The sequence below is a fragment of the Neofelis nebulosa genome, chromosome 2 (genome assembly GCF_028018385.1).
Source record: "Neofelis nebulosa isolate mNeoNeb1 chromosome 2, mNeoNeb1.pri, whole genome shotgun sequence".
Lineage (NCBI taxonomy): Eukaryota > Metazoa > Chordata > Mammalia > Carnivora > Felidae > Neofelis > Neofelis nebulosa.
Window position 1 is genome coordinate 193,387,968 of NC_080783.1, and position 14,882 is coordinate 193,402,849.

Sequence of the window (14,882 nt, forward strand, 5' to 3'; positions counted from 1 at the left end):
TGAGGGATTTTGACTAGCGAAATGTAGTTACTTGCCCCAAATGGCACAGCTTATCAATGGTAGAGGCAGGATTCTGAACGAGGTAGTTCTGGCTTTGGCTTGTGATCTTAATCACTACACAAACTGGTCTCTCTAAAGGGCAACGGGAAGCCATTGAAAGATTCTAACCAGGGGAGTGACACCACACCTGCTTTCCAAACACTGATCCCCTCCGCACCACTGTGGATGAGGATCAAAGAGAGCTAAGGGTGGAAACAGGAGGCTGCGGGGATAATGAGGCCAAACACAGGGCCTGGACGAAGGCGAGGTGGCAGACAAAGCAAGTGAGCTGCTGGCTCTTCCGGAGGCGAGTCCTCAGGACTCTGGGTTTTGCACGGGAGAGGACAGCGACGATGGTATTCACGTTTCCCACTTGGGCAGTTCGGCGGACAGTGAAAGTCATTCACTGAGGTGACTTGCCAGGAGTCTGGTTTTGGACAAAGTGAATTTGTGGTGTCTGTGACGCCCCGCCGGCCCCCGAGGGGGTCAAGAGCGGATAGGACCCAGAGCAAGGCCCACCGCTGTCTCGTCCAGGCGGGGCGCGCGCGAACCCGAGGCCCCCGACGCGGCGCGCCGCGCGGCTCCGGAAACCGCGCGCGCAGGCGCAGTGCGGCGCGGGCGCCCCCTGGCGGGCGGCGGCGCGCAGGGACCGCCCCCCGCCTGGCGCCGCCGCCCGCCTAAGCCCAACATGGCGATGCACAACAAGGCGGCGCCGCCGCAGATCCCGGACACCCGGCGGGAGCTGGCGGAGCTCGTGAAGCGGAAGCAGGAGCTGGCGGTGAGAGAGCGACAGCGGGGGCGCTCGGTGGGGGCCCCGCGCCTGCCGCCGCCTCCAGGGCCCCGCCCGATCGCTCCAGGCCGTTACTCCCCGGGCGCAACGCGGCGCCCGGGAGCCCGGCGGCCTGAGGCCGGCTGCGCGTTCTGCGGCCCGCCGGTGCCTCGGCTTCTCTGCTGCGCGGCTCGAGAGTCGGGAGCTGGGGCCGGGGGGCGGGGCAAGGAGCAGAGAGGGGGAGGGGGCCGGGACAGGCGGGGGCGTGGAGGCGGGAAGGCACCTGAGGATGGGGGGCTTCAGTGTGGGAGCTCGAGAAAGGTGTCTGTGAGCTTTGGGGTTGGGAGCGGTTGTGTCCTTGGCCTTTGCGGGGTGGGTGAGGGCGGCAGGTCCATGTTCTTTGAGGGCTGGGGTCGGGCGTGTCGGGGGGGCCGTAGGAGACCGGTTCAGTCTTGCCAGTGGCTTGGAGGGGGTGGCGTAGAGGCGAGTGTGGGAGGGGGACACGGTCATCCAGTCTGGCCTTTGGAGGATGGAGGGGCGCATGTCCTTCTGAGGATTAGGAGATCCGTTGGATGGGGTTTTTGATGGGCATGGCTGTGATATTTTGGGGGAACATCCAGAAGCTGACAGGCGAGGGGAAGGGATTCAGCCCAGGGAATTGAGAACTGTGATATGCACCCCGGGTCCTATCCACCCTGGTGGCCACCCCCTCCCCCGTGTTTTGGCTTGGGCACGGGGGAGGGCCATCTCACCTGAAGCTGCCCTTCCAGGTTTCCATGGCAACTGACAGCCCAGGGCCGGCCTTCTTTCTGAGCCCGCGGGGAGGGGAGCGAGTTGGCGCTGGAAGGCTGCTCACCCTTTCCTCTCTTCAGTAGCAATACCTTTGCGCGTGGGGGTGGAGACTGCCCGCGTTCTGCCTGAGCGGGGGTTCTTGACAACTGGGTTTCCATGAACCCTCTGAAGAATCTGCAAAATTTTGTGCATTTTTCTGGAGACAGGCTGTATCCCTTCCCCTCTGTTCTCCAAGGGTTCCAACAAGACAGGTCTAGATTGTCTTAATCTAAAACAGCTTTCCTCTCCCCATGTCATGTCTTTCCACCAGGGCTTAGCGTAATGGAGCTTGAGTGTCTAAGGCTAGTGTCAGAGAATTTGATTCTGTCGGGGTTAATGTTTGCATTTAAATTTTTTTTTTTTCAACGTTTTTTATTTATTTTTGGGACAGAGAGAGACAGAGCATGAACGGGGGAGGGGCAGAGAGAGAGAGGGAGACACAGAATCGGAAACAGGCTCCAGGCTCCGAGCCATCAGCCCAGAGCCTGACGCGGGGCTCGAACTCACGGACCGCGAGATCGTGACCTGGCTGAAGTCGGACGCTGCATTTAAAAGGCATTATCCGTTTCCTTGTTTTTCCTCTCCCAGGAAACACTGGCAAACTTGGAAAGACAGATCTATGCTTTTGAAGGAAGCTACCTGGAAGACACTCAGATGTATGGCAATATTATTCGTGGCTGGGATCGGTACCTGACCAACCAAAAGTGAGTGTCAGAAGCCTGTGGTGTTTGTATGGTGCTCTAGTAATATTTGCGTTTTGGGCTATATGTGTTCTTGGTAGCACCTTTGCAGGGAGGCAGTAGCAAAGTGCTGGTGTGGAAGGCAGTCTGGGGTTGAGCTTAGACTTTGGCTCGGTCACTTCCTCACTGAGTAATTGTAGACAAATCCTACGTCTGGGAAATAGGGAAAACCTGCTAAGCTTTTTGAAAATTTTCAGATTTGAAATATTTCATTTTTTTTTTAATGTTTATTTTATTTATTTTTTTAACGTTTTTTTAATTTATTTTTGAGACAGAGAGAGACAGAGCATGAACGGGGGAGGGGCAGAGAGAGAGGGAGACACAGAATCGGAAGCAGGCTCCAGGCTCTGAGCCATCAGCCCAGAGCCCGACGCGGGGCTCGAACTCACGGACCGCGAGATCGTGACCTGAGCTGAAGTCGGACGCTCAACCGACTGAGCCACCCAGGCGCCCCTAATGTTTATTTTTGAGACAAAGAGACAGATTGTGAGTGGGAGAAGGGCAGAGAGAGAGGGAGACACAGAATTGGAAGCCGGCTCCAGGCCCTGAGCTGTTAGCACAGAGCCCGACACGGGGCTTGAACTCACAAACCATGAGATCGTGACCTGAGCCGAAGTCGGATGCTTAACTGACTGAGCCACCCGGGCGCCCCGATTTGAAATATTTCAAATTGAAATAGAACTGTGCACACTTGATATCCTTCACCTTCATTCATCACTTGTTAACATGTTGCCACCTTTGCCTCTCTCTCTCTTTTTTTTCTGATGCGTGTAAACATACACAAACCTATATATACTTAAAAGTTTTAAAAGTCTTGATATAATTACAGGCACATGGGAAGTTGCAGAAATATTAGAGAGGTCCGTGTACTCTTCACCCACTTTTCCCCAATGGTTGGGTTTTATGTAACTACAGCACAATAGCAAAACCAGGAAATGGACATTGGTACAATGTGTATGTGTAATTCCGTCACTGTGTGTAGATTCCTCTAACCACCACTGCAGTCGAGATACAGAAGTATTTCATCGCTGGGAAGCTCTCCCTCCTGCTACCCCTTTATAGTTCTATCTTCCCTTTCCCCCATACTTTTTGTTGTTGTTAGCCATTCAAGCGGATATCATGACACTGTACCCCTAATTATGTCAGCAATTACCTCCTAAGAATATTTTTCTTACCTAACTACAGTTAACCACACATAGAAAATTAGCATTACATTAATAGTATCATCCCCTACAGCCTTTATTCACATTCTCCTAATTGTTCCCAGCATGCTTGGCTGCCCTTGTTTCCATCCAGGCAGTTTTCGTGTATTGTATTTGGCTGTTATGTCTCTTTAGTCTCTTGATAATAGGACAGTCTCCCACCCTTGTTAGTGGTGAAGTTGTTGTTGATGACACTGTCTTGCAGACTGTCCCAGTTCCAGATTTTTCTTTTCGTGACCTCATGAGGGAGCCTTTAGATGTTTCTGGCAAAAATGATTTGTGTGCCTCGTGTGTCATTTACCTCTGTTATATTGGGAGGCACATGATGTCAGATTGCCCCATTATTGGTACTGTTAAGTTTGAGCATCTGATTTCTCTGTTGTTAAAAATTCGTTTTTTCTTGGGGCGCCTGCGTGGCTCCCTCGGTTGAGCGTCCAACTTCGGCTCAGGTCATGATCTCACAGCTTGTGGGTTTGAGCCCCGCGCCGGGCTCTGTGCTGACAGCTCGGAGCCTGGAGCCTGCTTCGGATTCTGTGTCTCCCTCTCTCTCTGCCCCTAACCCCTCACATTCTGTCTCTGTCTCTCAACAATAAATAAACATTAAAAAAAAATGTTTTTTTTAATTCATTTTTCTCTCTGTAATTCGTAAGTAGTTTGGAGGTTGTACTTGTACACGGTGTGAATATATTGCGATCCTCCACATTTTTATTCAGCAATGTTAGTATCTTTTGTTGATTTTTACTTGAATCACTTAACAGACTGCTGATTCTAATTTTATTCTTTGTGTACATGGCTTACTGGCATTTGGAAAGATGAATCTTCCCTTCTTATCTTCTCTCCCTTTCATTCTGTATTTCCAGACCTCTCTCTTTAGTATCACTACAGACCCATAGATTAAAACAAAAAAAAAAAAATCAGCGTATTGGAATCTAGTACTGTCACTTTTGCATTGTAGAGTCTTTTTTTTTTTTAGTATAAACTTATTGAAATATATACAGAGGATTGCACACATCATACATACACAGCTTAGTGACTTTTCACAAAGCAAACACACCCGCCATTATCCTCTTTGATGCTTAGTTTGTCCCAAACGCGGCCAGCGGGAACCTCCTCCTGCTGATGCCTTTGTCCTTTCGACATGACCCTATCAGTCCTTGAGCATTTTGGTTCTTTTCTGTCCCAATGTGGTGTCTCAGACTCACCTTTTCCTTATTCCAGAACTGATACCAGCCCTTTCTTTAAGGAACCCTGGTCTGTTCTTCAGTTTTTAAAAATTAAGCTTATCTGACAGAAACATTTCATATCACTCGTCTGTGCCGGTTGTTTTGAGTAAGTATTAAAGTAAATACATATTAAAATGAAAATGGTCGTGAACCACTGGAGCCTGTCCCGCGTTGGAAGCCATTGCTGTCCCCTCGGGCATTCAGGATAACGGACGTTTTGGTCCATCCACCTGGTGTGGAGGCGTTCCGTCCAGAGGCTGTCTCTCTTCTGTCTAAGAGAGACAGTGAGAGAGAGAGAGTTCTTACACCTTACATCCAGGGCCGTCCTCCGCTTGCTGCTTACGAAGCTTCTTGTGTGTGTTTTAGAAACTCCAATAGCAAAAACGATCGAAGGAACCGGAAGTTTAAGGAAGCTGAGCGGCTCTTCAGTAAATCCTCAGTTACTTCAGCAGCTGTAAGTGAGGTGGGGGGACTCTTTCTGTGGCCCATTGTTGAGGGAAACCTCAGTTAAATTCCTATGAGTTTTCCCTTTCCCTGCTGTCCGAGTGCTCTCCTGAGGGCTCTGATAATTTTTCTAGTAACGGGTGGTTTCTTGTCTTTTAGGCAGTGAGCGCGTTGGCAGGAGTTCAGGATCAGCTCATTGAAAAGAGTAAGTTTATTTATTTATTTTTTTTACTGTTTTACTACTTTATTTTTAAGCTACAGGAGCCCTTGTATTTAACTCGTATCCAACTGTAGGTCTCAAGACTACATCTCTCATACTTTTGCCTCTCCTTTCTAGAAGATAAGCACCCTCTAGAGTCTCGTTAATCGTGTCCTTTTGTTTATTTCTTGGCCTGTTTGTTTTTTGAGGAAGAAACTATCATGTCCCTCCTGCCTCTTCTGTCATGCAGAGGGTGACTTCCCCTGCTCAAAGACACAAAGACAGGTCTTCCCCACTGCTAAGTGTTAGGGGAATTTCTTTTTTTTTTTTTTTTTTAACTTAGAAAGAAAACCTTTTCTCATGGAAAATTTTGGATATATCTGATAAATCTCCATGTTCGCAATTTAATAATTCTTAGGAAAATCTGGTCGTGGGAACAGAATGTACCTGAGTGTTCTTAAATATAAAACAGAGAGTAGATAGTATTTACTTTGTAAAGACATTGTATCATGCTCCAAACGTAAGCCATACAGTCTAATTCTCTGCTGATGTCAAGTGATAGGATATAGATCTATACATTCATCTTTCCAAGTCAGACTCGGTGTAGCTGTGTTGAACACTCTTCCTGTGCACTGAATCACTCCAAAGCATAACCCGCTTTTTGTACTGTGGCTGTGTGCTTCTTTCAGATGATGTATCTTGTAGGATCTGGTTCTTGTGTCTGCACTGGGCCAGTGATTTGGAGGAGAAGGGATTTTGGTAGTTTGGGAATTAGAACTACACTGTGACTTTGATTATTACCTCTGGGTACAGATTTCTAAATATGTAGAAAATGCTAGAAAATGTCTGCGAGTCATTTCCACTCAGATTTTCAGGCTCAAACATTTTATCTAAGGTGGAACCGTTCTATTACCTTCAAAACTTGTCTGCCCAGTTTTTTTCTGTTTTGGTACTTCCGTTCCCCCTCATTCAAAACTCTGTATGGATCTTTGACTCCTTTCTGCCATCCTCAACAATTATAGCAAGTCCTTTTGATTTTTCTCTTGCTATGGCTCAAATACGTTAAATCCTATTTCTTTTCAGTTAATGCCACTTCTAGGACATAGAGCTAGTGTTATCTGCTCTCTGAAGTCACAAGACTGGTTAAGGAACAGCCTGGACCCCACCGCTGTGAGTGGAGATGGAATGATTACTGACTGCTCAGTTTTCACAAGAGCCTACAATCCTCCTCCTGGCTTAGTGCGTAGCTCAGCATCTGGCCCTGTACTTCACTAGCCACACAAGTACACACCTAGGTACTCGTGAAGGAATGACGCTCAATGCCACTGCTTGCAGAAGCTTGGCTGAGACCAGCACTTACGTATTAAAGATTTTCGGAAACAGGTGCAGGCCTCCATTCCCCTGAGATCTTCCCCCTGGACCTGGGCCACGCCCCTGGGATAGATCCTGTTGGTCTTCCTTGGTCTTCCCTCTAAAGCTGCATTTGATGAATTACATTTTGGTCCCGTTAAATGTGCCACTGCATTTATTGTAATACGATGTTGCAGATGTTTATTACCGTTACTAATTATTATGTCTTTTAGGACTAGTTGTTTTCCCCGAACAACTAGTTGGTTTTTAGTGAAAATCTGATGATGGACTTGATTTGTGTAGGCGCTAAAATGTTTTATTTTTTAATTTTTTTTAGCGTTTATTTATTTTTCAGAGAGGGAGACAGAGTGTAAGCAGGGGGAGGGGCAGAGAGAGAGAGAGAGACAGAGAGAGACGCAGAATTGGAAGCAGGCTCCAGGCTCTGAGCTGTCAGCACAGAGCCCGATGCAGGGCTCGAACCCACAGACTGTGAGGTCATGACCTGAGCCAAAGTCAGACGCTTAACCAACTGAGCCACCCAGGCACCCCAGCTGCTAAAATGTTTAAAGCCAAATGTGTGGTTCTCCTCTAGAAAGCAAATCCAAACTTAGACCATGCATTCTGGGAATGAATCTTTACTACTGCATCCAGCTTATGGACGTCTTCTGTCCTTCTGTGTTTTACTCGTCTCATTTTAAATTTATTGTATGTGGGGTGCCTGGGTGGCTCAGTCAGTTAAGCGGCCAACTTCGGCTCAGGTCATGATCTCGCGGTCCGTGAATTTGAGCCCCGCGTTGGGCTCTGTGCTCACAGCTCAGAGCCTGGAGCCTGTTTCAGATTCTGTGTCTCCCTCTCTCTGACCCTCCCCCGTTCATGCTCTGTCTCTCTGTCTCAAAAATAAATAAACGTTAAAAAAAAAAAAATTAAAAATAAATAAATAAATAAATAAATTTACTGTATGGATTTTATTATACGAATCTTGGTAAGCGGCTTTGGCTTCTTTTTGGAATAGGGAATTACATAAATACTGGAGTTCATCAATTCAAATGGTCAGAGCCCCTTTAAAGTAATTCTGCTGTGTTCCGTCTCACCACCTGTCATTACCGTTTCCTCCTGCTATTTCTTTAAAAAAATTTTTTTTTTCACGTTTATTTTTTTTAAGAGAGAGAGAGAGACTGAGAGACAGAGCTCAAGTGGGGGAGGGGCGGGGAGAGACGGAGACACAGAATCCGAAGCAGGCTCCAGGCTCCGAGCTGTCAGCACAGAGCCTGACGCGGGGCTCGAACTCACGAACCACGAGATCATGACCTGAGCCGAAGTTGGACACCTCACCGACTGAGCCACTGAACACCCCTACTCCTGCTATTTCTTAAGAGTCTATTTCCATCTTGATTTTCTACAGTCAACTACAATGTGTCTAAGTATGAATTTCTTTTTAATTATCTGGCTTGGGTTTCGTTGAACTTCTTGTAGCTGTAGCTTGGTATTTTTCATCAGTTCTGGAAAATGCCCAGTATTCTTCAGATGATGCATTTGCTGCATGCTGTCTCCCCTCTCCTCTCCCACTCTACTTAACTGTATGTTAAACTTTCTCATTTTATCCTACATGGTCTTTTATTCACTCCTCCGTGTCTTCTGTCTTTGTCTCTGGGCCGCCTGCCAGTTTACTAATTCTCCTTTCAGTTGAGTCTGACTTGCTGTTAAACCTTTCCTTGATTTTTTTTTTTTTTTAAATGTTTATTTATTTTTGAGACAATGCGAGAGACAGAGTGCAAGCAGCGAGGCGCAGACAGAGGGAGACACAGAATCTGAAGCGGGCTCCAGGCTCCGAGCTGTCAGCCCAGAGCCCGACGCGGGGCTCGAACCCATGATCCATGAGATCATGACCTGAGCCGAAGTCGGATGCTTAACCGACTGAGCCACTCAGGCGCCCCAACCTTTCCTTGATTTTTAAATTTTTTATTACATTTATAATTTCCAAAATCCCACTTAATTATTTCTAAAATCTGCTATGTAATTTTTCAGTAGCTTTCCCTGCAATTATTTTTAAACTTGCCTTTTGTTTCTTTAAGCAGAGTAAGCCTGCTTGTTGTACAAGATTCTGTTTTTAATTCTGTACATTCTGTGTTTAATGTGTAATTCTGTGGGGGCGCCTGGGTGGCTCAGTCGGTTGAACGTTTGACTCTTGGTTTTGGCTCAGGTCATGATCCCAGGGTCGTGGGATCAAGCCCCACGTTGGGCTCTGCACTAAGTGTGGAGCATGCCTAAGATTCTCTGTCTCTCCCCCTTCCGCCCCTGCCCCACTTGTGCGTGTGCATATTCTCTCTCAAAAATAAAACAATAATAACAATTTCAATCTGTGAAGTCTTTTTAAAAAGTTATTTTAATTTTTATTTATTTTTGAGAGAGAGAGAGACAGTGCAAGCAGGGGAGGGGCAGAGAGAGAGGGAGACACAGAATCTGAAGCAGGCTCCCGGCTCTCGGCTGTCAGCCCAGAGCCCAATGCGGGGCTCAAACTCACGGACCGTGAGATCATGCATGACCTGAGCCAAAGTCGGACTTTTAACCAGCTGAGTCACCCAGCCTCCCCAACCTGTGAAGTCTTTACAGACCTGTTTCTGTTGTAGTTTGCTTCCAAAGTCTAATTTCCCTGTGTGCTTATCTTTGACCGTGTACCGCTCACTGTAACTTAAACTACTTGTTGAGTAATTTGAGAGTGAGGATGAAGTTGTTATCTTCCAAAGATTTTATGTTTTCTTCTGATGGGTGGTTGGATCACTTTAAACCCAGTTGAAGGTCCCTGAAAGAGCCAGGTGATTCAAACCAAGCTTTCATTCCACGAGGGGAATGCTCTCCTTTGCCTTTTGCACTTCTTCCTTTGCATAGAAGCTCTCCAGTGTCTCCAGATTTCTGTGTAACAGATCTTGTGGAATGACTCCTGTGTTCTTGTTTTTTGATGGTGATGAACTGAACATTTTTTTCTGTCTTAGATTTTGAATTGCACATTCTTAGATCGCAAGGATTTTGGAGTTTTGTACTTTTGGCATTTTGTTTCCAAACCATTCTGAAAATTTTCTTTTAAAATGCATTGCTTTTGGGCTTCCTGGGTGACTCGGTTGGTTAAGCATCTGACTCGTGATTTCTGCTTAGGTCACGATCTCACAGTTTGTGAGATCAATCCCCACACTGGGCTCTGCTCTGGCAGCGAGGAGCCTGCTTGGGAATTTCTCTTTCTGCCCCTCCCCCTCTTGTGTTCTCTCTCTCTCTCTCTCTCTCTCAAAATAAATAAACGTCTTAAAAAAAATGCATTCCTGTGGGGCACCTGGGTGGCTCAGTTGTTTAAGCATCCGACTTCGATTCAGGTCATGATCTTGTGGTTTGTGAGTTCTAATCCCGTGTCAGGCTCTGTGCTGACAGCTCAGAGGCCTGGAGCCTGCTTCAGGTTCTGTGCCTTCTGCTTTCTCTGCCCCTACCCCACTTGCGCTCTCTCTCAAAAAAAAATAAAGGAAGAAACATTAAAAAAAAATAATAGGGGCGCCTGGGTGGCGCAGTCGGTTAAGCGTCCGACTTCAGCCAGGTCACGATCTCGCGGTCCGTGAGTTCGAGCCCCGCGTCAGGCTCTGGGCCGATGGCTCGGAGCCTGGAGCCTGTTTCCGATTCTGTGTCTCCCTCTCTCTCTGCCCCTCCCCCGTTCATGCTCTGTCTCTCTCTGTCCCAAAAATAAATAAAAAACGTTGAAAAAAAAAATTTAAAAAAAATAATAAAAATATGCATTGCTTTCTGCTTCCTTTGGCCTACCTACCCAAACTAGGATGATAGAGTGGATTAGCATGGTTCCCAAGGGGAATTTTAGGCAAATTAGCGAGGCGTTGTGTGTTTTTGTAAAAAGAATAAAGTAAAAGACAAGCAGGCAGATTTTATCCAGTTTCCTTTAAAGGATCAGCATAGTTGATACTGTTTTATCAGACTCTTCTGAAGCTTTCATCAAACCACATCTCCCCTGAGTGTTCTCATCATTCCAGTGGATAAGTAAAGGGCCGCATGAAGCATTATTTTGGGTATCTTTCTTGCCTCCTTTAAAGTTTTTGTGCTGAAAAGAAGTTAGTGCCTAGCACTATTCAGTAGGTGTTGTTGTTGTTGTTTTAATAAGTAAAGTGTCTCATTTGTAGGCTTATTACACTTAATCAAAATCTGGCATTCGTTTTTTTTTCTTTTCTTTTTTTTTTTTTTTGAGAAAGAGTGAGTAGGGGCAGAGAGAGAGAGAAAGAGAGAGAGAGAGAGAGAGAGAGAGAGAGAGAGAATCTCAAGCAGAGCTCCACGCTTAGCACAGAGCCTGAGGTGGGCCTCGATCCCACAACCCTGGGCTCATGACCTGAGCTGAAATCAAGAGTCATCTAGATGCTCAATCGACTGAGCCACCCAGGCACCCCCAAACCTGGCATTCTTTACTCTAAAAACGAGTTGCCTGGGGCGCCTGGGTGGCTCAGTCGGTTAAGCGTCCGACTTCGGCTCAGGTCATGATCTCACGGTCCGTGAGTTCGAGCCCCGCGTCGGGCTCTGTGCTGACCACTCAGAGCCTGGAGCCTGTTTTGGATTCTGTGTCTCCCTCTCTCTCTGACCCTTCCCATTCATGCTCTGTCTCTCTCTGTCTCAAAAATAAATAAATGTTAAAAAAAAAAATTGAAAAAAAAAACCAAAAAAACCCGAGTTGCCTTCTTCTGTGTCGGGGAGAAACAAACAGGTGTCTTTTCCTGGTGACAGCACCACAGGGTTGCCTGACTGCTGCTGTACTTCGGAGTGCTGTAACCCAGCCCTTTTGGCCTCACTCCTCCCCTGCTTCCGGGAGCCCAAAAAAGACCATGATTCTTACTCTGTGGTTGCACTTGGTGTTTTAGCAGTGTTTAATCTAGTCTCCCTGGCTACAGTCCCTATTATAAACCATTTGTAGCCTGATAATCCTAAAACATGGGTTTATACAGAGAACTCAGTAAACATTCACTGTTCAATGTCACTTCTCTGTTTAGAAATGGCTCGATGACTTCTCCTTATGTCCTGGTAACAACTATTTTATGGCAAATTGTCTACTGTGTTAGAATTTGACTTGCATATTTATGGATCTCAAGGATATTGAGATTGGAACACTTATTGTGTTGCAGACACTATGCAAACCCTTGCATTATCTCATTTATTCTTTAAAGCTACTTCTTGGGGATAAGTACAGATTATAGACTCCTTGAAAGTAGGGAACATTGCTGGAGCTCCAGTGTCTGGTCCAATGCCTTGTCCATAAGAGATACTCAGTACAGAGAAGTGTCCTATTTTACAGATGGAGGAACAGGGTCTGAAAGATTCAGCAACAAGTCACATATCTTAACCATCACCTCATACTGTCTCCCTCGATCAGATCCCTAAATCTGACACTCATGGCTCTTTTTTTTTCTTTGTTTAAGTTTATTTACTTATTTTGAGAGAGAGAGAGAGAGGCAGAGACAGAACCCCAAGCAGGCTCTGTGCTGTCAGTGCAGAGCCCAGTGTGGGGCTTGAACTCATGAACCATGAAACCATTCATAACGTGAGCCAGAACCGAGAGTTGGGTACTTAACCGACTGAGACACCCAGGCGCCCCCCAGTCACGGCTCTTCACCTGTCTTTCCATTTCTCCTCTCAATCCTCAAGGCGTCTGCTCAAGAGATACTTGATTCATTTGTCCAAAATGTACCTTATGTTTCCTCACCTCTGCACTTTTGCTTGTGCTATTTTTTGTACCTATTTTGGCTTCTCACTTTCCAAGGCCCAGTTTAAATTCCACCCCCTCAGTGAAGCTTTCCCTGAACAATCCGCTCTTTCTTCTCTGGCTCCCATGATACTTAATATCCAGATCAGTCCTTCGGGACATCTGTTACTCCCTGGGATGTTACCTCTTCAGAGAGGTAACACAGGTGGATTCTCCATTCATAGGGCTTTGATTTGATTTTCACTCTTTTGTATGTGTTTCCACACAGGTACTTATAGAATATGACCAACTGATCCATTTACCCAGTACTCCCGTAGCAACTGGTCCAAAATGAGTAAACAGTTGTTTTGCCCATTAATCTCCCTTTTTTTAGACAGAGCTTCACTTCTTTTTTGTCTTTTAAGTTTATTTTATTATTTATTTTGAGAGTGAAAGAGTTCAGGGGAGAGGCAGAAAGAGAGAGGAGAGAGAGACTCCCAAGCAGACTCTGCACTCACAGTGCAAAGCCCAGTGTGAGGCTCGAACCTACAAACCGTGAGATCATGACCTCAGCCATAAATAAGAGTCCGACGCTTAACTGACTGAGCCACCCAGGCGCCCCTATTAATGTCTTTTAATAGAATTGCAACATTGGCCAAATTTGCTCTAACTTGCCATTCTGTCTTGTCTCCCGCTTTTTGAGATAATCTTTCTCTCCCTGTGCCCAGCCCCTACTCAGTTAGTCCTGTGCTCCTTCTGTCATCCAGCCGTGAGCCAAAGCTTTTATGACCTCATGGCCCAGCAACCCATTCCTGCCCTGGCCAGCGCCTTCGCCATTTGCAGTTTGAGAGATGGCATTTTTTACCTAAATAAAAATAGGACTGGCTTTGGGAGAAGAAGGCTGTCCTAATCATCCTTCTCCATTTTAAACTCATCTTTGTAGGGGCGCCTGGGTGGCTCAGTCAGTTGGGCGTCCGACTTCGGCTCAGGTCACGATCTCGCGGTTCGTGAGTTTGAGCCCCGCGTCGGGCTCTGGGCTGATGGCTCGGAGCCTGGAGCCTGCTTCCGATTCTGTGTCTCCCTCTCTCTCTGCCCCTCCCCCGTTCATGCTCTGTCTCTCTGTCTCAAAAATAAATAAAACGTTAAAAAAAATTAAAAAAAAAATAAGCTCATCTTTGTAGATTTCATTAGATTTTTTTTTTTTAATTAGAAAAGTAATATATTCAGATTGTACTAAGTCAAACTGTTTAGAGGTGAATGAATGAATGAAATGAATGAGTGAATGAAACAGGTTAATTACCTCATGCTCTACTTCACCCCCAACTTTCTGAGGTAATCAACGTTAACAACTTAACACTATTCCTAACACATCTGGGACACACACACACACACACACACAGATGCAGACTCACAGGGTTGGGGATTTTTTTTTTAACTTGGAATTTTAACTATGTACATAAAGAGGATTTTTTTTTTTTTTTAAAAGAAAAAATTGGCTCTCCCAGTGCATATTACCTGCTTTTTCCTTTAGCACATGCACCCCTGCAGGTTGAGTGTGCATAGAGCGAGACGGTAGAGTCGTGATGAAGAGCGTGGGCTTTGGAGCCAAACTGTCTTTGAGTGTGAATTCCGAATCTTCACCTTATGAGCTGTGTGACCTTGAGCAGCTTTCTTAACCTCTAGCCTCAATTCCCGTCTCTGTCAAATGGTCATCTTGGTTGTAGAGGTTTCTGTGAAGGTTGTAGATGTGATATATTTGAAGTGTGGAGGGAGTGCCTGGGTGGCTTGGTTAAGCGTCCCAGTTCTTGATGTCGGCTCAGGTCATGATCTCTCAGTCTGTGAGATCGAGCCCCATGTCGGACTCTGTGCTGACTCTTGTGGAGCCTACTTGGGATTCTCTCTCTCCTCTCTCTGCCCCTCCCCACCCCCTGCTTGCCGTCTCTCTCAAAAATAAATAAAGATTAAAAAAATTTTTTTTAAATGTATAGAACAGGGCCTGGCTTATAGTAGGGACTGTGTTAGCTATTGTTATAATCTCACCATTCTTTTTATTTATTATTATTATTATTACTTTAATGTTTATTTATTTTGAAGGAGAGAGAGAACATGAACATGAGCAGGGGAGGGGCAGAGAGAGAGGGAGACAGAGAATCTGAAGACAGGGAATCTAGACTGTCAGCACAGAGCCCAACGCGGGGCTCGAACTCACGAACCATGAGATCATGACCTGAGCTGAAACCAAGAGTCCGATACCTAATTGACTGAGCCACCCAAGCAACCCTCACATTCTTTTTAAAAGCTGAAAAATACCGGGTACCTCCTCTGTTGGTGAGAATTCACATTGTCTCCATTTTCCCCGCTAAACAAGGTTG

The 14,882-nt window shown here is 46.1% G+C and overlaps 1 protein-coding gene across 5 annotated transcripts in view; it reads left to right on the plus strand.

Annotated features, from left to right (window-relative positions):
- The first annotated feature begins 661 nt into the window (after positions 1-661).
- MEAF6 (MYST/Esa1 associated factor 6) overlaps positions 662-14,882 on the plus strand; it is a 34,635-nt gene continuing 20,414 nt past the window's right edge. For all 5 annotated transcript variants that reach the window (XR_009258231.1, XM_058718032.1, XM_058718029.1 and 2 more), the window contains exons 1-4: positions 662-817; positions 2,228-2,343; positions 5,171-5,258; positions 5,408-5,453. Coding sequence is in view for 4 of the 5 variants with exons in the window: in XM_058718032.1 (XP_058574015.1) it covers positions 728-817; positions 2,228-2,343; positions 5,171-5,258; positions 5,408-5,453 (340 nt within the window). In the remaining variant the exon portion in view is untranslated. The remainder of the gene's footprint in view (positions 818-2,227; positions 2,344-5,170; positions 5,259-5,407; positions 5,454-14,882) is intronic.